At 40.7% G+C, this 23905-nt stretch overlaps 2 protein-coding genes and 1 pseudogene across 4 annotated transcripts; 1 reads left to right on the top strand and 2 right to left on the bottom strand.

Moving 5' to 3' along the window:
* Positions 1-742: 742 nt before the first annotated feature.
* LOC111982248 (CB1 cannabinoid receptor-interacting protein 1-like) lies at positions 743-3408 on the bottom strand. Of its 2 annotated transcripts, XM_070433824.1 has the most exons (4): positions 2968-3408; positions 2276-2420; positions 1763-1955; positions 743-1497 (listed from the first exon to the last, which is right to left on the bottom strand). In XM_070433824.1, exons 1-3 carry the CDS (start codon positions 3147-3149, stop codon positions 1791-1793), a joined length of 492 nt encoding a protein of 163 aa, XP_070289925.1. In that variant the 5' UTR covers positions 3150-3408; the 3' UTR covers positions 743-1497; positions 1763-1790. The 2 variants fall into 2 exon arrangements, with proteins under 2 accessions (XP_070289925.1, XP_070289924.1); XM_070433823.1 differs by having other exon boundaries at positions 743-1955.
* Positions 3409-6535: 3127 nt separating this feature from the next.
* On the bottom strand, positions 6536-8218 carry LOC111982459 (F-box only protein 48). Of its 2 annotated transcripts, none has more exons than XM_024014027.2 (3): positions 8135-8218; positions 7239-7573; positions 6536-7024 (listed from the first exon to the last, which is right to left on the bottom strand). In XM_024014027.2, exons 2-3 carry the CDS (start codon positions 7536-7538, stop codon positions 6863-6865), a joined length of 462 nt encoding a protein of 153 aa, XP_023869795.1. In that variant the 5' UTR covers positions 7539-7573; positions 8135-8218; the 3' UTR covers positions 6536-6862. The 2 variants fall into 2 exon arrangements, with proteins under 2 accessions (XP_023869795.1, XP_023869793.1); XM_024014025.2 differs by having other exon boundaries at positions 7239-7578; positions 8135-8217.
* Positions 8219-8248: 30 nt separating this feature from the next.
* LOC112081378 (uncharacterized) lies at positions 8249-22580 on the top strand (annotated as a pseudogene).
* The last annotated feature ends 1325 nt before the right edge of the window (positions 22581-23905 follow it).

The raw sequence follows: 23905 nt of genomic DNA on the forward strand, positions 1-23905 counted from the left end.
GAAACACTTTGAAAGGACGACGTTGCACAATCAATTTTAAGACTGTTTCAGGGAAATATTTCTGGTTGTAATAAATATAGACCAGCTTGACTTGCTCTCGCCTTTTCTCTTTACGGATGACGGATTCACTGCAGTAGCTACAGTGGATCCGCAGAGGAGGTTGTGTTGGTGTAGAGAGCGAGCGAGGTTGAAAGGCGAATAGGGGGAGGTGCGGCTATACAGTACATCCGGGTACCCTGTCTATTTCTTTTAATGTATGTATGCCAACCATGTATTGTGACCATTACATAAAATTGTAGCCTATCCATCAATACAGTGTTTAAGTGATGCGTTTAATGCTTTTCGGCGTAGGCCTATTTCCTCATCCAGTTTCTAAATGTAGACCTATGCAGTAATGTTTAAGTATGTGGAAAAATCGACCAGTGAATATGAATGCCACACCTACAGGCTTGCCCATAAAGATGCATGGTTGTAAGATTGACTATTGCAGCTCTCTCTTTCACAGGCATGAATAGCCATACTGTACTAGATGTAAAAGACGAGGCCTAATTTGTCTAACCGATTGGAATAGGATGTGCAAGTGGGCATGTGAATAAGGGGGCTTACACTGCTAATGAGGACAAGGAGGCAGTGGCACAACTGTAGTCTGTAAGCAGGCTTCTGAAATGAGACATGAATCATAAACACTTTCAGTGTAATGAGTGTCTTCAATAGGACAATTTAAACAACAGCAACAACAAACTCCTTATTATCCAATTTATTGTACAATTATGTTAATCAAGTACGCTAGTAACTGGTATGGGTTTATTTACTTCCACACTTTTCAATTACATATATAACAGAACTGAACATTTTAGGCAATCTGATATCATTTTGCATCTGAAGAACAAAACCTTTAGGCACAGGATTATTCAGCCATGAATTTACAGACAAAACTGAGACAAAACAATGATAGTGATCCACAACATTACAAGAATAGAAGCACTTAATAAATTATAAGAATATCTCCATAAAATAATATAGAAGTTTTAACAAAAAAAGTGTCTCACCCCTTTTATAGGCTAATCACAATTGTGCTGTTCAGAAGTAGACAGCTGTTCCAAAGGCTTAAACAACACTAGAACTAACACATAGGATGACACAAATATGTAAATGTATTCATATAACTCACATCGCACACACCGCACACGTAATAAATCAGGTTAGATACATTTCCACCCGCAACTGTCTTCAAACCTGGTCCAGGAGGGCCAGAGCTGTGAGTCAACACAGCGGATGTTGTATAGCTGTGATTCCCAATGATATAGCGGATAACAACCTGACTACGTGTCTTGATTGAAACCAATCAAGAACAACCCCCGAGATCAGCCTGGTAGATAACTGCCCCCCTCTCTCTAAAACAGACAATTATGGTGCTCAGTGACTCTTAAGTTGATGGTAAAAGAGTTATTGTGTGCATCGCATCGCCTCTGCTTGTTTTTCTTCCGTTACTGGGGCATTGAGGTCATGACTCTCTGAGGTCATTAAAGATCCCATGGCACTTATCGTAAGAGTAGGGGTGTTAACCCCGGTGTCCTGGCTAAATTCCCAATCTGGCCCTCAACCATCACGGTCACCTAATAATCCCCAGTTTACAATTGGCTCATTCATCCCCCTCCTCTCCCCTGTAACTATTCCCCAGGTCGTTGCTGCAAATGAGAACGTGTTCTCAGTCAACTTACCTGGTAAAATAACGGATAAATAAAATAAATAAATAAATAAAATTGGAAGGAGGAGTTGATTGGTCCTCCTCAATTATACGCCTCTTTGTTGATCCACATCAGGCTGCGCGTCTCATTGGGCTTGCATTCGTACTCGATATTGGTGAATTTGTTCCCAAACTGGCATTGGTCTCGCTTGTAGTAGTTATAGTACTTCACTTGCCATATCGTCTCGAATTGGCCCGCCTTTCCAAACTGACACAAAAACACAGAGAAAAGAAAGACATTCGTTGAAGGGACTCAATCATATGATGCTGAAGATGACTTTAAATCAATCGAACTGTATTTACTGTCTATAGCACATTTCTTACAGCAAATGCATTTTAAAATGTCTGAAAATAGTTTTGATAAGAGAATTGATGAGTTATTAGTGCTGATAATATCACTATTTTGAGTTGGGTTTAAATATGAGAAAATGTACATTTATATTGCCGAGAAGACACCACTTAATTATCAATAACTCAGTTAGTTACAGTTTAGTTATACAATTAGGATGAGGTATTCTACTGGATTACCTCTATGCTGACTTGGACAGGTTGCCTGTCCCCACTCTTGGTGTGAGGCACTCCCTCTGAGTCATAGTGTCCATGGTACACCACTGACTCCTCGTCTTTGGACTGCTGCTCTAGAGGGAGAGTGATACCTCCGATGTTCATGGTGCTGGGAATCATGAAACAAACCCTTTAGTTAGTGGGCATCATTCCCAACCCCACCCAATGGGCCTGTAGCCTACCATGGCAGTGAATTGTTGAGACGTGAATCAACACGCAAAGGACGCTTTCTGTCATCGCCCTCTTTGGGGTGATTAAAAATGCATTCGCACGCCGCGTCAAGACATTATTTATTAATGCAGAATATCGGGTAGGGGAAAGGTAGGCTACTATAGCCTATCCATAGTAGGCTGTAGCCTATGCATTGTAAAATAGCCTGTAAGATATAGGGGGTATACAGACATACATTTGCAGTCAACCCATTTGGAGATACACTAACATGCAGATACATAGGCCTATACGTCAGAAAAATAACATTTGATCAAACACTCAGGGGAGGCAGGATATAGCGCCTTCATCAGGCTGCATCCACAGACGCACTGCACTGTAACGGGCTATAGTAAGACTGACAGGTGAATTTCAGTGTATTGTAAACGAATTCAATATTACTAATGCAAATGTCCAGTGCTTTTCTTGATATAGTCTTTTGTACTTACGCGGCATCAGCATTGCCCGGCTTCATAACCACCTCAACCTTATACTTCGACCCTGTAAGCAATTTTATTGTCCTGCTCTGGCCGAATCTGGTCCCATCCACCTTGAAAAACACCGGTCCATCATTCGGTTGAATTTTTAGAGCGATAGAAATATTTATAATCGGTGGAACATCGTCGACCATGATTGAAATATAGCCTATTATGGTCTCGGGGGCAACCTATAATTATTAAAGAGAAAGCGGAATGATGCAGCATTGGTTCATTTCCAACCGCACCAGAGAGAGGATGCTGTGACGTGTACAGCTGGCAAAAAGGGTAAAATCACTAACAATGATGGCTGCATTCCCCCGACACAGTTCCTCACTGAGGATAATCAATAAACAGATTAAAATGATCCATAGCCTTCTGCCATAGATAGTCCTACAAATAAAGATCTGATCTGAATGCACTTAATTAAACACTGAGTGTACAAACCATTAGACACGCCTTACTAATATTGAGTTGCACCCTCTTTTGCCCGCAGAACAGCCTCAATTCGTCGGGGTATGGACTACAAAGCGTCGAAAGCGTTCCACAGGGATGCTGGCCCATGGTGACACCAATGCGTCCCACAGTTGTCAAGTTGTCTGGATGTCATTTGGGTGGTGGGCCATTCTTGATGCACACGGAAAACTGTTGAGCGTGAAAAACCCAGCAGCGTTGCAGTTCTTGACACACTCAAACCGGTGCACATTGCACCTACCTCTATACCCTGTTCAAAGAAAGAAAGTATTCACACCACTTGAATTTTTCTAAAATGTGTTGTTACAGCCTGAATTTAAAATAGATTACATTGAGATGTTGTGTCACTGGCCTACCCCATAATGTCAAAGTGGAATAATGTTTTTACACATTTTTACAAATTCATTACAAATGAAAAGCTGAAATGTCTTGAGCCAATAAGTATTCAACCCCTTTGTTATGGCAAGCCTAAATAAGTTCAGGAGTAAAAATGTCACACAAGTCACATAATAAATTGCAATAATACAGTGGCCACCCATCATTCAGGGCAGGTGGACTCCAATCAAGTTGTAGAAACATCTCAAGGATGATCAATGGAGGAAACAGGATGCACCTGAGCTCAATTTCGAGTTTCATAGCAAAGGTTATGAATATTAATTTAAATAAGTTATGTTTTTTTTTTTTTTTTATACATTTGCAAACATTTCCCAATTTATTTTCTCACTTTGTCATTATGGGGTATTGTGTGTAGATTGATGAGGAAAACAATGCATTTAATCCATTTGAGAATAAGGCTGTAATGTAACAATGTGGAAAAAGTCAAGGGGTCTGAATACTTTCAGAATGCACTGTAAATGAAAGAGTGAAAAGAAGGAAGCCTGTACTGTCACGAATCCCGTTTCCTGAGTCGTTTTTTTGCCTGTGTTCTGTCCTGGAGTGTTTTTTCCGGCGTCCTGGAAGGCACCCTGTCTGGTTGCCGGGCAATGTAGCCAGTTGGGAGTTCTGATTACCCGCACCTGTATCCCATCAGCTATCTGCACACCTGGTCCTGATCATCATCTCTTCTCTTCATAAGCCCGGACCTGACATCCATTCCCTGCCGGATCGTTAGCCATGAACATTACTCACCCGGATCATTTACCCCATTCCCGCCTGGTCGTCGGAGGATTCCGCTACCCCATTGGATTCACCTATTTACTCCCATCAACTCACCACCGCTGCCCGCTACGCCACCTGGATATATCTACCCATTCACATTCACTTGTAAATAAATACTCACCTTCTTCCTACGCTCCTTGTCCTGGTCTGCTTCTGGGTTCGATTTTGAAAGAACGTGACATGTACAGAATAAACATATTATAAAACATGCATTGTGTTTGCAATAAGGCACTAAAGTAAAACTGCAAAACATGTGTCAAAGAAATTAACTTTATGTCCTGAATACAAAGGGTTATGTTTGGGGCAAATTCAATACAACACATCACTGAGTGCTACCCTTCATATTTCCAAGCATGGTGGTGGCTGCATCATGTTATGGGTATGCTTGTCATCGACAAGGACTAAAGAGCACAGGCAAAATCATAGAGGAAAACCTGGTTTAGTCTGCTTTCCAACAGACACTCTGAGACAAATATACCCTGAAGTTACAAAGATGACATTGAATGTTCCTGAGTGGCCTAGTTACAATTTTGACTTAAATCTCCTTGAAAATCTATGGCAAGACTTGAACTTGGCTGTCTAGCAATGATGAACAACCAACTTGACATTTTAGCAAATATTGTACAATCCAGGTGTGCATAGCTCTTATGACTTACCCAGAAAGACTCACAGCTGTAATCGCTGCCAAAGGTGATTATAACATGTATTGGGGTGTGAATACTTATGTAAATGTATTTACAAATAAATAAATAAATACTAATACTTTTCTAAAAACATGTTTTCACTTTGTCATTATGGGGTATTGTGTATAGATGGGTAAGGAAAAAATGGAATCCATTTTGAATTCAGGCTGTAACACAACAAAATGTGGAACAAGTCAAGGGGTATGAATACTTTCTGACTGTAAATCTTTATCTTGCCCATTCACCCTCTAAATGACACACATACACAATCCATGTCTCAATTGTCTCAAGGCTTAATAATAACGATTCAACCTGTCTCCTAACCTTCATCCGCACTGATTGAAGTGTATTTAAAAGGTGACATCAATAAGAGATCATAGCGTTCACCTGGATTCACGTGGTCAGTCTATCTCATGGTCAGAGCTTTGTACACTCAGTGTATTTTGTTTTCAGGGTTTTCTATGGTGTTCCTGGTTGCTATATGCTTGCATGGACATACCGGCAGGATGTAGGCCCACACACTGTATTAAACTATAAAACAACAATTAACAATGCAGGGTGAACTACCCTAATGTGCAATGTCCGAATATTGTTAGCTATCCCCTGTCTGAAGTGCTGACATTGGATCTTGTTAGAGACCTTAGAAAGTCTGTCAATTGATTCGAGTTGACCCTGTCCAGGCTGCGGAAATAGTGGAGCTTTGTTATAGAACCTTCAAATCAAATCAAATCAAATCAATTTATATAGCCCTTCGGACATCAGCTAATATCTCAAAGTGCTGTACAGAAACCCAGCCTAAAACCCCAAACAGCAAGTAATACAGGTGTAGAAGTGTAGCCGGAAGTTTCTTTGCTGTTTAATTTGTGGATGTGGCTTTTGATACAGTGGCAGAGTTTAAATATGGCAATTGACTTTGTCTTTATAATTACGGTACTGACTACAATAATTTAATTAGACTATTAAAGATGTTATGCACCACACCAGATTTTTTTGTGCATCAAAATCATCTCTCAATGAATGTATGGTGATCCGTGGTCTACAGTGAGTAATAAATGAATTTGCATGGATGTACATAAAGTGAACACATGAACAGTCATGTCAAAATGAATTGAAATAGCAAACATTGGGTTCCAGCTCCATATATCTGATACAGTGAATTATGAGTATTTTGTATACAATATAACTCAAATTAGAAGTCAACCAAAGGTGTTTAAATAGCTCATAAATACTGACAAATAGCAAAAGTACTGCACTTTAATGCTATACTGTAAACAAAGACGTGAACGCAAATTATCTTAATGACCCCACTTTATTCAGTGTAGTGAAGGCACAATTGTATCACTGATGTAGGAATCCATTAAAGAGTATCCATATTTTACTAGAGTGTAGCCTACCATATACTAATGTATAACAAAAAATATATACAAGTCTGTGATTTAACCATAATCATATTTAAAAATGGTATAAAGGTATAAAACAAATCAAGTGCTTAAGACATAAGTATAAAAAATAAAATCTAAAGAGTTCACTCATATCTCTTTATAGCATTGCATCTATCTCTCCAGCTCTGCTTCCAGAATCTCACCCCAAGTCTCCACATCCAATGAGCACATGTTCCTGTCCAGTAGTTCATCGGCAGAACAAATGTTGCTGTATCGTCCCCTTAACCATTCTCTCTTCAGAAAACCTCTCCTGTAGCTCCGCACCAGGGTGACCTAATAAGAAACAATTCAAGAATGACAAAGGCATTTGTTATTGAGATAAATTACACACATCCAAAGAGCACTATTGTATTCATGTTTCGTAAGGGATGTCGTATGTGATGTCTATGATACGTCTATATTTGCAATCTGGCAATGATGTTATAGACGAGCATTCCAGTAGTCTAGCATAATTGAGGTGAAGCTGTTTAAAAACCAACAGATCCACCTTCCACGACAGTCCATACTGTCTGTCCCCATCAACCTCCGGTTGACAGAAAGCTTGCACAGTCAGGCAGTGATTCCTCCAGAGGTGGTCACTGTGTTCAATGATGTGGTGCCACAGTTTGCAGGTCAACAATGCACTACATAAGCTGTCAATGTCCAGTTCGCTGAAAATCTTCAAGCTCATTTCCGTGGGCAATATTTCAGCAAAGTTGTGTGGGCATGTCTCTTTGGCGGAGGTCAAGGTGGGACTTCTTTCACAGACAAAATAGGCAATGGAGTTCCTTTTGGAGACATACTGCATAGTTCAGTGTCCCACACCTTGATTTAACAGTGGCCCTGTGCTGTGAAAAAGTATGACAATGAGCAAGTGGTGTAGCAGAGAGGGCAAGCTGCAGCAAAAACAATGCTTATAAAGGCTTAATACTTATACCTAGCTACCTGTCCAATTAATGCAGGTCTAGTGTCAATGGCTCGGGGTTGTTTCTGTACAGGGCCATATATAGGTCTGTGCCAATGCAATGGACTTTGTCTGGGGCTTGCTAGCTTTGGGACACAGTCTATGGACTCCCGATGTTGTGTCCCAAAGCTATAGTTTGATAGCCATGGTTTTGTTAGCCATTTAGCTAGAAAACATTGACCAGAGTCTCTATATACTGTATAACGTTATGACTCTGGGTGTACGGTAGCCAGCTGGCCAGGACCGATTCGATTGTAATTTACTCGACGTGTGTAGCGTGGTAAATTATTTCGTTGTCGAATACGACAACAAAAAATATTACGACAATTGTCCAAGCTTGATCAGAGTCAGACTAGATATGAATGTTATATTCATCATTGTGTTATTAGATAGCTACCTGTTCAGATAAAAAGGTATGAAATAATTAATCGTTTACCTACCCTAAATACTATGTCGACTTCCTAGACAGCTCACGGTTTAAATGTCTCTCTTTCAGTTCAAAGCTACGATGACTGATTTGTGACAGCGCATGCGTGCATCCTAAACATGGGCAGTAATGAATGCAAAATGTGTATACACCTTTAGCTTGCATAGTTCAATTTAAAGAACTACTCAGTACTGAAATCAACATATGCATGGCTAATTTGTTGATGTTTTTGATAAATTAAATAGCGCAATCCTAGGTTTTTATCGAACGTCGCTTCCACACAAAAAGGAAGCGCGCATGCACTACAACAGCCCGGAAGTTAGCTACTGAAGAAATCATTGATCAAAGTTTACCCGTTTCTCAGCCTCAGTACCGTAGGTTAGTTCGAGTGCAAGTAAAAACCATTTATGGAAATAATTTAGCACTTAAGAAGTGTACATTTCTATGGTTGATCATAATAACTGTCCAATGACCAAATGCAGTAAGTTAGAAAGCTCCCTTTACCTCCGAGGGAGAGTCCAAGAATAAGGCAGACAGCTGTCAGTTTAATGAAGTTATGCTAACAACAATTTGGAAGAAAACATTTATTCTCAACTAACGAGAAGCAATTGGTCATTCATTCAAATGTATCCACCACCCACAGATGGAGGGGTTCGATCTCGTGCCTGTAGACGGTGGCAGTCCTATACACCTGCCCGTGGGGGAGACACTGCTGGGAAGGGGTCCATTCCTCGGCGTGAGTAACTTTAGTTGGAAAGTTTTGACTGGTAGAGTTAGCTACGTCTGTAGTCCTCAACCCTGGCCATAGAGAGCTACTACAGGATAGGATTTTGATCCAGACAACCATCGACACACCTGATTCAACTTATTTGCTAGTATGCATCTTGGTTAGTTGAATCAAGTGTTCTAGTGTTAGACTGGAACAAAAGCATGCACCCTCTGGTCTGTACCTCTCCAGGACTAGGGTTGATGACAATTGCTCTAACTAAACGCTATATTGGTTGAATCTGCAACTATATCCCTGAAATGAATTATGACCTTTCCATTTTATGTAGTACCTCGTACTCCAGTACACTAACTCGGTAGCGGTACTCCTTGTATATAGCCTCGTTATTTTATTGTGTTACTATCTTTTTTTAATCTATTTGTTAATTTTCTTACCTTTTAACTGCGTTGTTGGGAAAGGGCTCGTGAGTAAACATTTCACGGTAAAGTCTACATTTGTATTCGGTGCATGTGACGAATAAAATTAGATTTATTTGATTTAGGTAGAATTGCATGCAATGAAGTGCTCACCAAATTGTGGTATCACCCAATATGACAGTAAATGGGATATTACACACAATGGCATTGGCACACCACATCACTCAATGGCACAAAACGAAGGTTATGTACAGTTGAAGTCGGAAGTTTTACATACACTTAGGTTGGAGTCATTAAAACTCGTTTTTCAACCACTCCACACATTTCTTGTAAACAAACTATAGGTTTGGCAAGTCTGTTAGGACATCGACTTTGCATGACACAAGTAACATTTGGCTAAGGTGTATGTAAACTTCCGACTTCAACTGTATGCAACCACTGTTATGTGAGCTTTATGGATCACATAACCGAGGTGAGGATTTACTTCCGTGTACGCCTGTGTCACGGCTGGGGTCCGCTCCTATATTTTCATCAGAATTTCCTAGTGCTCTGTTTGTGACATGGTTTTTCTTCCGGTTCTGATTTCCCATTTGATCAAAAATATATATATATTCAAGTCAGTTAAGAACAAATTCTTATTTAAAATGACGGCCTACACAGGCCAAACCTGGACCACGCTGAGACAATTGTGCACCGCCCTATGGCACTCCCAATCACGGCCGATTTGTGATACAGCCTGGATTAGAACCAGGGTGTCTGTAGTGACGCCTCTAGCACTGAGATGCAGTGCCTTAGACCGACTGGCTCTTAGTGTTTTACTGAAGTGCATTTCAATTTGCGGTGGCAGATGTTCAGACTGCAATCAGGTCAGTCATACAGCACAATATGTATTGAATTTGTTCATGAAAATGCTTTGACGCGAATTTCAATTTAAGATTAGTACTTAGGATAATCTTTTGAATGTGAGTCACATATTATCAACATGCACTCCGAGCACTATTTCAGCAGCCCAAAACATATTATGCTCAGGATTCAGGACCCTTTAGTATGGAATTGCCCGTCTTCATTTTTGTTATTGATTTGTACTGTCCGGACCACCTACCTGCTGAATGCCCATTCTCTCTCAGGTCTGGGGCTGTATGTATCAAGCGTCTCAGAGTACGAGTGCTGATCTAGGACCAGGACCTCCCTGTCCATATAATCTTATTCATTAGTATCTAAAAGGCAAAACTGGTCCTTCGCAGCACTCCTACTCTGATACACTTTAGACATTTTGCACACGGGCCCTGATCTGAGAGTTCATTCTCTGTGTGTTTCAGGGCAGCGACTAAAGAGTCTCCGGACACCACGGCCTTCTTGAGAACCTGAATGGGCAGCTGCGCATCAAACCTGTAGGCTTAAGTAGAATGTATTATTTTTTCAGAGTAGACTATTCTCTCTCATCTAGGGCTCAAGTGCATGCTGACCCTATTAAGACAGCTAAGTGCCAAGGCGGGTTATTGTGCCAAAACGACAATCCTTTGAAATCAGACATCAATAGTATGTTCAAGAAGGTCCCTCTGTAATCACCATGTTTTCTTTTTATGTGTTGGAAGGGTTCTTGAACCATTTAAGAACCTGTAGATTTGTACCCCAGGGAGAAGGTCTTGTGTGGTCTTACCACACCTTACCTTTATTAGAAATACTTTTATTTAAGAGTCTACCGAGTAAGGCAGAAGGGCACAACACTTATACATTCAATTGGTTTTTTTTAGTTGTGAAGTGTATTCGTTTTCAATAACGGTTTTGTCCAAAACCCCTCCTCAGGCTGATTGTAAGAGGACAGAGATTCTCTCCATTTTGTCAAAGGTCACAGCCTAAGGATGTAGTAAGGCCTTTGGACTGCAACATTACTGCAGATGAATTAGGTTAAGAAAAAAACACGAGAACATTTGAATTAAAGTAGTTGAAACCTTCTATTTCATGTAATCATCTTACTGAGAGTTAGGGAATTACCACTCAAGGGCAGCACTTACACAACATTAAAGGGATAGTTACATTTTGGCAATTAAGCTTTCTTTTCTACTTCAGATGAACTTACCCTGAGTCAGTTTCTGGAGCAATTGCTAACTTGAGTTAGCACGCTAGCCCTTAAAAATGAAGAGTGGTGGGAGAAAGACACTTTCTTGAAAATACCACTAATTGTTTACAGCTAGCTGTTGTGTGGAAATAACAAGTATATCCAACTGCACCTCTTGGCCACCAACACCGGAGTCATAACTGAAAGAATGCCATTTTTATTCTGTAGTTTACCAATAAAATAGTCTGACGGTGAAGTGGACATACTCGGGGTTCATATCCTGAAAGAAAAAAATTAATTACAATTAAAATTTCTTTTTTTTAGCAAAAATAGATAAGATCTTGCTACCGTGGAAAGGAAAATACCTGTCTATTTGTGGAAAAATCACCCTGATTAACGGTTCGTCCTTTATTTGAAGGGGGAGATCAAGCTGATCCTAACTGTTATAGGCATATTTCTATATTGCCCTGTTTATTTTGCGGCTTTTTTTATTGACTTGGCCAAAGCTTATGATACGGTAGAGACCATTCCATTCTTGTGTGCCGGCTAAGGAGTATTGGTGTCTCTGAGGTGTCTTTGGTCTGGTTTGCTAACTACCTCTCTCAAAGAGTGCAGTGTATAAAGTCAGAACATCTGCTGTCTCAGCCATTGCCTGTCACTAAGGGTGTACACCAAGGCTCGATTCTAGGCCCCACGCTCTTCTCAATTTACATCAACAACTGCTTAGGCAGTTAGCCTCTCATCCATTTACAATAAATGTTCTTGTTTTTGAAAGAAAAGCATTTTTTTTTGTCCATTTTAAAATAACATCAAATTGATCAGAAATACAGTGTAGATATTGTTAATGTTGTAAATGACTATTGTAGCTTGAAATGGCAGATATTTTTATGGAATATCTACATAGGCGTACAGAGGCCCATTATCAGCAAACAGACGGCCAGCATCCAGGAGTCGCCTCTTCACTGTTGACGTTGAGACTGGTGTTTTGCCGGTACTATTTAATGAAGCTGCCAGTTGAGGACTTGAGGCGTCTGTTTCTCAAACTAGACACTCCAATGTACTTGTCCTCTTGCTCAGTTGTGCACCGGGGCCTCCTGCTCCTCTTTCTAGTCTGGTTAGAGACAGTTTGCGCTTTTCTGTGAAGGGAGTATTACACAGCATTGTATGAGATCTTCAGTTTCTTGGCAATTTCTCGCATGGAATAGCCATCATTTTTCAGAACAAGAATAGACTGATGAGTTTCAGAAGAAAGTTCTCTGTTTCTGGCCATTTTGAGCCTGTAATCGAACCCACAAATGCTGATGCCCCAGATACCCAACTAATCTAAAGAAGGACAGTTTTATTGCTTCTTTAATCAGAACAACAGTTTTCAGCTGTGCTAACATAATTGCAAAAAGATTTTCTAATGATCAATTAGTCTTAAAATTATAAACTTGGATTAGCTAACACAATGTGCCATTGGAACACAGGAGTGATGGTTTCTGATAATGGGCCTCTGTACGCCTAAATTCAATCAATCAATCCTGACCGCCCTTAGACAGATTTGGAAAGATAAGGATTGTTCTCTGGCACTGTCATCAGACGATAGCTTAACTAATTGATTTGCAAATTACAACATTCATTTGCATTCATCTAAATGTTGTGCCTTTCATCTCCCCAAAACAGGCTAGACTGAGTGTACTGAATAGGAACAAATACCACTGTCTTTTATCTCTTTTTATGTAAAACCAATATCTAAGCAACATTAACTTATGTTGTATTTTTGAATTGGTCTTTTGTCTCCGAATTTTTACCCTTCAGGTTTTTTCTTCCTGTTACGTTTTTGTTTGAAGCTTACATCAAAAGGATCCAAACCAGACACTCAAGTCAATTTAGCTCCTGTCTACTGCCTACACTAAAGAAGGAACATGCATGACTCATGTAGCTCGTGTTTGCATCAAGTTGTCTCTCCCTTGCAGAAACAGTCAAGCTCTTCAAGATGAAGACGAGGTTGTTATTAAGTCTCCTACTGCCTCTCCTGAACCAAGCGACGAACCCGCTTACCCCACTCGACAGGGCAAGGGGTGGACACCAAGCTCCCATGTACAAGAATCTAGACTGGAGGTAGTGTGGACCAGAAGGAGCCAGATGAACAGCTATCCAACGCACCTACCTCAAACCAGGTCAGGAAATCTGTAGTGTTAGCAAAAGTTTTATCTTGAGATGTAACCTACTGTTGGCAATTTTCCTGGGATCCCACTGCTGACACCAATTACGCTTCATATTCCACTTCTGACACCATTTACCCTTGTAATCCCTTACCTAGCACCATTTACCATTGGAATCCCACTTGTAACAGCAATTCGCTTTGGGATCCCACTTTGGACACCAATTTCCCAGGGATTCCCATTCGTGACTCCAATGAATATGTGTATTTATATATGTTTCCTGTGAATGTGGTGGTACCAATAAACCCGGTTTGCGTTGAGGTTGTGTACTCACAGACGGAAGCTGGGGTAGCTGAAGCAGAAAATGACAAGAACGAGCAGAAACTCGAACCAAAGAAAAGAGTGTTACCTGCTTGGATGACGGTACCCGTTGCAGCTCCCAAGAACCCCACCACCACCAAAGGTATCACTCCTATTTAGGGCTGTGACATAATGGCATTTTGGGTAACAATTCATTGTCATGCATATGACGGCAATTAACGTTATAATTGTTATCATTACAAAATTGAAGAAAAGATTCCTCATCAAATGAAGGATGCTAAGGTTGGAGTGGATTTTCACATTTGACTATTGACACAAGGTTAGTGCATGAGAGAGGTGGAATAACCTAGTTGTCAACTGCTGTTGCTAGTTCTGAAAAGGTCTAACTAGTCCGAGACATCCACCATTTTTATAGAAGATGGATATGTTTATTCTCCCTCTCGATTCGCGCACTGACTGAACTGCGCCCGGAAGCAGTAAGCTGAGCGGTATTGAACTGTAGTTCTATGTCATATGCGGAAACAAAGCTGGAAAAGCATGAGAAATAGCGGGTCTGTGCTCAAATCATTTCAAAACAATATGTTGGCTTGCAAAAAAAGAAAACCGAATGCATTAAGTGACGAGTGTTGTTGATATTTACCTTGCGAGCTTTATAAGGCTCCGTGTTAGGAATCCTACTTAAGTGAGTGATAATATAAGGGGCTTACAACCCATTCTAATTAGCCCCTTAACAGGATGCACTGCATTGGTTTTAAACTCTTACTTATATTCAATGAAACTTGAGGCCAATTGCTTGTTACTATACATATAGCCACCCTTTAACTACATGGAGTTAGGAGGTGTGTGTGTGTGGGAGAGGACATTTACGAAAGGATGCTGTATCTGCACACACATCGCTTACAAGGTCTTGTACGACAGCAGCAGAGGCCAAGCCATAGCCTTTTCTGTTGGCAATCACTACTCACTAGTTGACAAATGGAAAACTTTGGAATTTCTAATCTCGAGTCGGGAAGGGATGTTGAGAGCTAGGCCTACATTACCTCAACGGTCGCTGTCATGTGTAATTTTGTACGTCGACAAGTGAAAGACTTGGAAACAACCTACCACTCGTGAAGATGTCAATATCCTCTTCGGGAAAACAGATTTCAGTTGCGGCGTGCTGCCAAACCTTACTCTTTTGGATCAAGCCTTTGTTATTTCCTCATATCGTTGCCCTAGTTTCCTTAAAGTTCCCCTGAAAGTTTCAACTTCCTCATACTGACTCACACTGGAGTCTAGTGACCCATTTACCATGGATGCATCCCAAATGGCACCCTATTCCCTAAAGAGTCCACTGCTTTTGACCAGGGCCGATAAGACTCTGGTCAAAGGTAGTGCACTCTGTAGGAAATAGGATGCCATTTGGGATGAAGACATGGTTTCCAAATGCTAATTTAGGCTACATAGTACTATAGTCAACAATGTCAAAAAGGTTATACATTAGGCTTTAGATTTGTAAATGGTGCAGACAGTGGCCTGCTCTGATTATTGATAGCCAATGCCTCTGTGCAAGCCCTTTGACAGGGACCATCAATCTATATTTTCGGTTACATCAATCATGGTCAACAGCACATACCCTTTTTCAGATGCCTCATTTCCTATCTTTAACTTGATCTAGGATCAGTTTTCCCTTTTCAATCATAATGAAACGGATTACATGGACAGGGGGGACCTTATCCTAGATCAGCAATCCTGAGACGCTTTGCGAATACGGGCCCAGATCTGGGAATGGCATTAAGGGAATAATTAAACTCCAGGGAGAAACTGAAACCAGTGCACACTGTAGCCCCTGGGCCCAGTTTTTAAAAAGTTATTGATCTAGATTATGCCTATCTGATAGGATTAAATATAGAAAAATAGAATGGGAGTCCCCATTCAAGTCAGTGATTCGTCCCGTCTATTAATTCTCCTTCTATGCATTTAATGCTATCCAATAGGCAACTTTTGAAAAACTAAACTGCACCCTGAGGATCAGAGCTTCCCATCTCTGCTGTTGTCATTGTGATCTGCACCTGGCGTCCCTTTATCAAGGATGGGCAACTCCAGTCCTCGGCAGCCTGAATGGCGTCACACGTTTTCACCCGCCCGAGCTAAAACACCTCAATAAGTTAAATGTGTTCTAAACTGGAGACCATGGTTATTGGAATCAGCTAGGAGAACTTGAGCAAAAGTGTCACCAATCAGCCCCCCTAGGACTGGAGTTGCCCATCCCTGCTTTACATGACCAGAGAGGTAGAGGCGAAGCGAGAGGATTTACTCAGCCAAAAATCTGTCTGCGTGAGATAAACCCATTTTTCTTTTGGACGTCTATGAGAGATGTCAAATTACATGAGGCTTATTTGATCGAATAGAAGTTTCGTAATGTTTAGGCTGTTACAAATGTACTGCTATAAGTGGATGCACTTGGCATTCCGGCAACTTTGAGAAAGACAACATAGTTGTGCCCGTTGATTACACGCATATCTGCCCTCTCATTGGCTAGAATGTTCCCACTTGATCTGGCTGCCTCTCGCCTGCCTTTCATCTGTAAGAAGATATATTTCCATTGTTATAGCAGTCACTCGACTATCTTGTCAATATAATAGATAATCTTTGACAGTCTTCAACCCGTTAACCCAGAATCCTACTCGTTTAAGGAGCTGGAAATCGAGGCAGAGGAACCGCAACCCCAACCACAAGCACCAACCAGGGCACTGCCAAACGGGCCAGGGACGCAGCGCCCTTGTCAGGGGAGGAGGAATCTGAACACAGCGAGCCGGAGCCAATGCCCAGGAAGAGGGTTAGGAGGAAGAGTGATGAGGACGATGTGGTCCAGTCTAAAACAGTTGAGTGTATACTAACTATTGTGTGTGTGCGCGCGCACGTTTGGATACACCTACTCATTTTTACTATTTTCTACATTGTAGAATAATAGTGAAGACATCAACACTATGAAATAACACATGGAATCATGTAGTAACCAAAAAAGTGTTAAACAAATCAAAAATATATTTTATATTTCAGATTCTTCAAAGTAGCCACCCTTTGCATTGATGACAGCTTTGCTCACTCTTGGCATTCTCTCAACCAGCTTCACCTGGAATGCTTTTCAACAGTCTTGAAGGAGTTCAACATATGTTGAGCACTTGTTGGCTGCTTTTACTTCACTCTGCGGTCCAACTCATCCCAAACCATCTCAATTGGGTTGAGGTCAGGTGATTGTGGAGGCCAAGTCATCTGATGCAGCACTCCATCACTCTCCTTCTTGGTCAAATAGACCTTACACAGCCTGGAGATGTGTTTTGGGTCATTGTCCTTTTGAAAAACACCAGCAAAGCACCCCCACACCACTACACCTCCTCCTTGCTTCATGGTGGGAACCACACATGCGGAGTTCTTCTGTTCACCTACTCTGCTTCTCACAAAGACAGAGGTTGGAACCAAAAATCTCAAATTTACACTTATCAGACCAAAGTACAGATTTCCACCGGTCTAATGTCCATTGCTCATGTTTCTTGGCCCGAGCAAGTCTCTTCTTATTGGTATGCTTTAGTAGTGATTTCTTTGCAGAAATTTGACCATGAAGGCCTGATTCAAGCAGACTCCTCTGAACAGTTGATGTTGAGATGTGTCTGTTACTTGAACTCTGAAGCATTTATTTGGGCTGCAATTTCTGAGGCTGGTAACTCTAATGAACTTATCTTCTGCAGCAGAGGTAACTCTGGGTCTTCCTTTCCTGTGGTGGTCCTCATGAGAGCCAGTTTCATCATAGCGCTTGGTGGTTTTTGCGATTGCACTTGAAGAAACTCTCAAAGTTCTTGAAATTTTCTGGATTGACTGACCTTCGTGTCGATGGACTGTCATTTCTCTTTGCTTATTTGAGGTTGCCATAATATGGACTTGGTCTTTTACCAAATAGGTCTATCTTCTGTATATCACCCCTACTTGTCACAATACAATTGATTGGCTCAAACGCATTAAGAAGGAAAGACATGCCACAAATATTTTTTTAGCAAGGCACACCTGTTAATTGAAATGCATTCCAGGTGACTACCTCATGAAGCTGGTTGAGATAATGCCAAGAGTGTGCAAAGCTGACATCAAGGGTGGCTACTTTAAAGAATCTCAAATATAAAATATATTTTGACACTTTTTTGGTTATTACATGATTCCATATGTGCTATTTCATAGTTTTGATATCTTAACTATTATTCTACAATGTAGGAAATCGTAAAAATAAAGAAAATCTCTTGAATGAGTAGGTGTATCCAAACTTTTGCGCCACACACACAATAGTTAGTATACACAACTGTTTTAGACTGGACCAGATCGTATACACTTAGCAAGCAGTTTACCATTTTTCGAACAATTGTTTACAGACAGATTATTTCATTTATTATTCACTGTATCACAATTCCAGTGGGTCAGAAGTTTACATACAGTAAGTTGACTGTGCCTTTAAACAGCTTGGACAATTCCAGAAAATGTCATGGCTTTAGAAGCTTCTGATAGGCTAATTGACATAATTTGAGTCAATTGGAGGTATACCTGTGGATGTATTTCAAGGCCTACCTTCAAACTCATTGCCTCTTTGCTTGACATCATGGGAAAATCAAAAGAAATCAGCCAAGACCTCAGAAAATAAATTGTAGACCTCCAGTCTGGTTCATCCTTGGGCACAATTTCCAAACGCCTGAACGTACCATGTTCATCTGTACAAACAATAGTACGCAATAGTACGTATAAACACCATAGGACCACACAGCCATCACACCACTCAGGAAGGAGACACGTTCTGTCTCCTAGAGATGAACGTACTTTGGTGCGAAAAGTGCAAATCAATCCCAGAACGACAGCAAAGGACCTTGTGAAGATGCTGGAGGAAACGGGTACAAAAGATCTATATGCACAGTAAAACGAGTCCTATATCGACATAACCTGAAAGGCTGCTCAGCAAGGAAGAGACCACTGCTCCAAAACTGCCATAAAATGAAACAAAAATAGAACTACTGTTTGGCCATAATGACCATCGTTATGTTTGGAGGAAAAAGGGGGAGGCTTGCAAGCCGAAGAACACCATCCCAACCGTGAAGCATGGGGGTGGCAGCATGATGTTGTGGGGACTGGTGCACTTCACAAAATAGATGGCACCATGAGAAAGGAAAATTATGTGGATATATTGAAACAACATCTCAAGACATCAGTCAAGAAGTTAAAGCTTGGTCGCAAATGGGTCTTCCAAATGGACAATGACCCCAAGCATACTTCCAAAGTTGTGGCAAAATGGCTTAAGGACAACCAAGTCAAGGTATTGGAGTGGGCATCACAAAGCCTTGACCTCAATCCTATAGAAAATTTGTGGGCAGAACTGAAAAAGCGTGTGCGAGCAAGGAGGCCTACAAACCTGACTCAGTTACACCAGCTCTGTCAGGAGGAATGGGCCAAAATTCACCCAACTTTTTGTGGGAAGCTTGTGGAAGGCTACTTGAAACATTTTACCCAAGTTAAACAATTTAAAGGCAACGCTACCAAATACTAATTGAGTGAATGTAAACTTCTGACCCACTGGTAATGTGATGAAAGAAAAAAAGCTGAAAGAAATAATTCTCTCTACTATTTTTCTGACATTTCACATTCTTAAAATAAAGTGGTGATACTAACTCACCTAAGACGGGGAATTTTTTACGAGGATTAAATGTCAGGAATTCTGAAAAACTGAGTTTAAATGTATTTGGCTAAGGTGTATGTAAACTTCCGACTTCAAATGTATTTCGTATATTTTTGTCAAAAAATTATAAATGGAAATAGTTAAACATTTTTAAAGGTTTTCTGAAACTTACTGAGGAGGATGGTCCTCCCTCTTCTGAGGAGCCTCCACTGTTGTGTAGTATTGTCTGTAATGTGCAGTATTGTGTTTGTTGTGTGTTGTTGGTTAATGTTACAGTGTATGGTATATCACTCCTCAGGCATTTAAAGCCAGGCAGCCGGTGAAGCCTAGTAGAGGAGAGCGAGGAGTCGGACCACTCTGACGTGGAGGATGATGAAGAGAAGAGGAGAAGAAGCTTCCACAGTGAAAGACAGCAGCACTTCTACGAGCAGAGCGGAGGTCAGCGAGTCCGAGGACAGAGGGAGACAGCCTCAGAACGGTCAGAAGGTCGGCAAGGGGCCTCAGGGGTCAAGTGAAGTTTCAGGCCCCGCCCAGTCCAAAGCTTGGCTCAGGACGACCTGCCCCTTTGGAAAGGACTGTTACAGGTACATCCCTACATAACATTGTCTGAACAACAACTCGTAGAAATGCACTTCTGAGAACATGAATTTAGGCCGGCAAAATGTTCGAACAAATAATTTAATTCAAAAACTTGCTATATTATATGGATATTTTTATTTTATGTTGCTCCGGGTACTAAAGATGAGATAAGTGCACTTTAGCTGTTATGCATGTTACAAAACAAACATATTCTATTCAAATTGGTTCCATGGCAGCTCTTCCTGATATCAAAGAACTGAACATGTACCGTATGTTTTCCCCCCCAGATAGTTTCTCTTATTTAAGGTTTTGTTTGTTTTCAAACCGCTGATAGTTAACGAACAGCTACGTGAAGCCTGGGTTACGCGACGGTATTCTCCAAGATGAGAGGTGTATCCCAAATGGCACCCTATTCCGTTTATAATGCACTCTTTTTGACCAGGGCCGATTATGGCTCTGGTCAAAAGTAGTGCATTGCATGTGTATATGTAGGGAGTAGTGTGCCATTTGGGACGTACACAAGGATTCGCCTAGATAGGGACTCAGGGTCCAAAACTAAATGGCAGAGAGCACTCACTCAAATGTTTCTTAGGTTCCATTTTGGGTCCCTCTTCAATGCAGAAAATAATCAGCCGTACATCCAATGAATCCAACTGGTATGCAGAGCAGAGATATAAGAGAAACCTTTGATCTGAAGCAATGCTATAAATACATTTATTAGATGCCCAACAATCTTATCTGGGCTATTGAATTCAGTTTGTTTTTTATCTTTCCAGATTTAGTCAGACAGCGATATGTATCCATATCCATCCACTGTAGCACTAGTGAATACACTGTACAAACCTACAATCCACATTCCCCTCCAGAGTTTAAAGAAGCAAAAACGATTAAACCAATTGCCCTCCGTTTCTCTGATGTGACGTCAGCAGGATCTATAAACTCATTCGGAAACATTGACTTTCTGTAAGGGAGGTGTGTAACTCAATTTGTATTGCCTCTCAGCTTACAGACTCATAGTTATGATATTGAACATAGCTGCCATTACCAGAAACCTGGAGTAGGATGAAGTTGCCCCTAGACACTGATCTTGTGTCAGTTTAGCATTTCCCCCACTAATGGTTACGGTAAGGATTGGGGAAGGGGATGCTGATCGTAGATCACGTGTGGGCAAGCTTTTTGTCTCGAGGGCCACATCGGGATTTAGAAATTCATTGGAGGGCCGAACAGATTTTTCTTTTTTAATTTGTTTGTCAAAATCCGTTTAATTATAATTTATATTTATAAAGCCCCCCCCCCCCCCCCACCACCACCATCAAACCTCCTGCGGGTCATTGTTTTCCCCACCCCTGTTCTAGATCATTACTAAGGGAAACTTCATCCCGGAGCGTAGGTCACAGGTTGGGTAGGCTACTTTCTAAATGCAATCCATTAGTTACTAGTTACCTGGCGCATTACTTTCAGTTACTTTTGGATTACTTTCCCCTTAAAAGGCATTAGAAGAAGACTTGTGGTCGGACTCGCTCAGGTGGAACAAACTTAAACTTGCCCCTTTTTTCAATGCTGAATTGAATGATACCTATTTGAATCCTGTTATGAGTGAATGTAATAAAATGCTGTGCTGTTTTTGTGGAACGTACCATATAATATTGATAAAGACACAACCAATGTCTTGTGCTAGCATCAATGGAATTATACAGCACGTTAATAATACTATAAATGGCCATTAATAATTCTATACAATCCCATCTGCAGCGAAAAAGCCGGTATCATACAACAACGATGATGATGATGAGTTTGGGGACGATGAAAGCTTCCTCAATGATGAGAGCGAGGACATTGGTGAAGACTCTGACTATGAGCCACCTGACTCAGACGACAGTGGCAAGGAGGACCTCAAAAGACTCAAGAAAGAAGCCAAGGCCTTCACAAAACTGAAATGAACTATTGGCTAATCTCCCCTTGCCTGTTTTAAACTAAGCATGCTATTTAAGCAGGGTTGAAGTGCATTTGGGTATACCCTTTTTCCTCTTTAAACACACTTGGAATCCAGCAGGTCTAGAATCTCAAATAATATTAGTCTCCCTGTGCTGGGAAATAGTCAGCAATTTACCCCGTCAGTTGGGAATAATCAATAATGGGGTTCTTGACTGATTTAAATTGTTTGTGTATGATGATGTCATATTGCTGACTTTACCTTTTTTTAAGTAATTTAATTTATGTGTAATAGTTTCTTGGATAGTAATTCATCACTAGCATTTGAGGTGTAGGTATTCTTGATTATTGGTTTGTTTGATTAGTATGGACAAGCAGTAAAAAAAAAATATATATACTTCCTTTAAAAATCATTGATCCGTGCCTTCAGAAAGTTTTCACACCCCTTGATTCTTTCACATTTTGTAGTTATAAAGTACAATTAAATTGTCATTTTTTGGGTCAACTATCTACACGAAATGTTTTGTAATTTCAAAGAAAAATGCTAGATGTAGTATTTATTAAGGAAAGTAATCATTAAATGTTAAACACCTTTGGGTGTGAATTGTTTTGGGTAAGTCTCTAAGAGCTTTGCACACCAGTATTGTGCAATATTTGCCCATTATTCTTAAAAAACTTATTCAAGCTCTGTCAAGTTGGTTGTTGGTCATTGTCTGTTGGAAAGCAGACTGAACCAAGTTTTCCTCTAGGATTTTGCCTGTGCTTAGCTCTATTCTCTTTATTTTTATCCTGAAAAGCTCCCTAGTCCTTGCAGACGATAAGCATATCCATAACGTGATGCAGCCACCACCATGCTTGAAAATACAAAAAGTGGTACTCGGTGATGTGTTGAATTTGCCCCAAACATAACACTTTGTATTCAGGACAAAAGTTTTTTTCTTTGCCACATTATTCACAGTATTACTTTAATGTCTTTTTGCAAACAGGATGCATGTTTTGTATTCTGTACAGGCTTCCTCGTCATTTAGGTTAGTATTATCGAGTAACTACACTGTCTTAATGGCCTCATGGTGAAATCCCTGAATGGTTTCCTTCCTCTCCAGCAACTGACTTAGGAAAGACGCATGTGTCTCTGTAGTATATCTCTGACTGGGTATATTGATACATCATCCAAAACCTAATGAATAACTTCACCATGCTCAATATTCAGCATTTGCTTTTTTACATTTTTACTCATTTACCAATCGGTGACCTTCTTTGTGAGGAATTGAGAAACCTCCCTGGTCTTTGTGTTTGAATCTGTGCTTGAATTTCACAACTCAACTGAGGGACGTTACAGATGATTATACAGTGGGGACAAGAATTATTTGATACACTGCCGATTTTGCAGGTTTTTCTACTTACAAAGCATGTAGAGGTCTGTCATTTTTATCATATGTACACTTCAACTGTGAGAGACGGAATCTAAAACAAAAATCCAGAAAATCACATTGTATGATTTTTAAGTAAATGATTTGCATTTTATTGCATGACATAAGTATTTGATACATCAGAAAAGCAGAACTTAATATTTGGTTCAGAAACCTTTGTTTTTCAATTACAGAGATCATACGTTTCCTGTAGTTCTTGACCAGGTTTGCACACACTGCAGCAGGGATTTTGGCCCACTCCTCCATACAGACCTTCTCCAGATCCTTCAGATTTCGGGGCTGTCGCTGGGCTATACGGACTTTCAGCTCCCTCCAAAGATTTTCTATTGGGTTCAGGTCTGGAGACTGGCTAGGCCACTCCAGGACCTTGAGATGCTTCTTACGGAGCCACTCCTTAGTTTCCCTGGCTGTGTGTTTCGGGTCGTTGTCATGCTGGAAGACCCAGCCACGACCCATCTTCAATGCTCTTACTGAGGGAAGGAGGTTG

This window comes from Salvelinus sp. IW2-2015, linkage group LG21 (genome assembly GCF_002910315.2).
Source record: "Salvelinus sp. IW2-2015 linkage group LG21, ASM291031v2, whole genome shotgun sequence".
Taxonomy (NCBI): Eukaryota; Metazoa; Chordata; class Actinopteri; order Salmoniformes; family Salmonidae; genus Salvelinus; species Salvelinus sp. IW2-2015.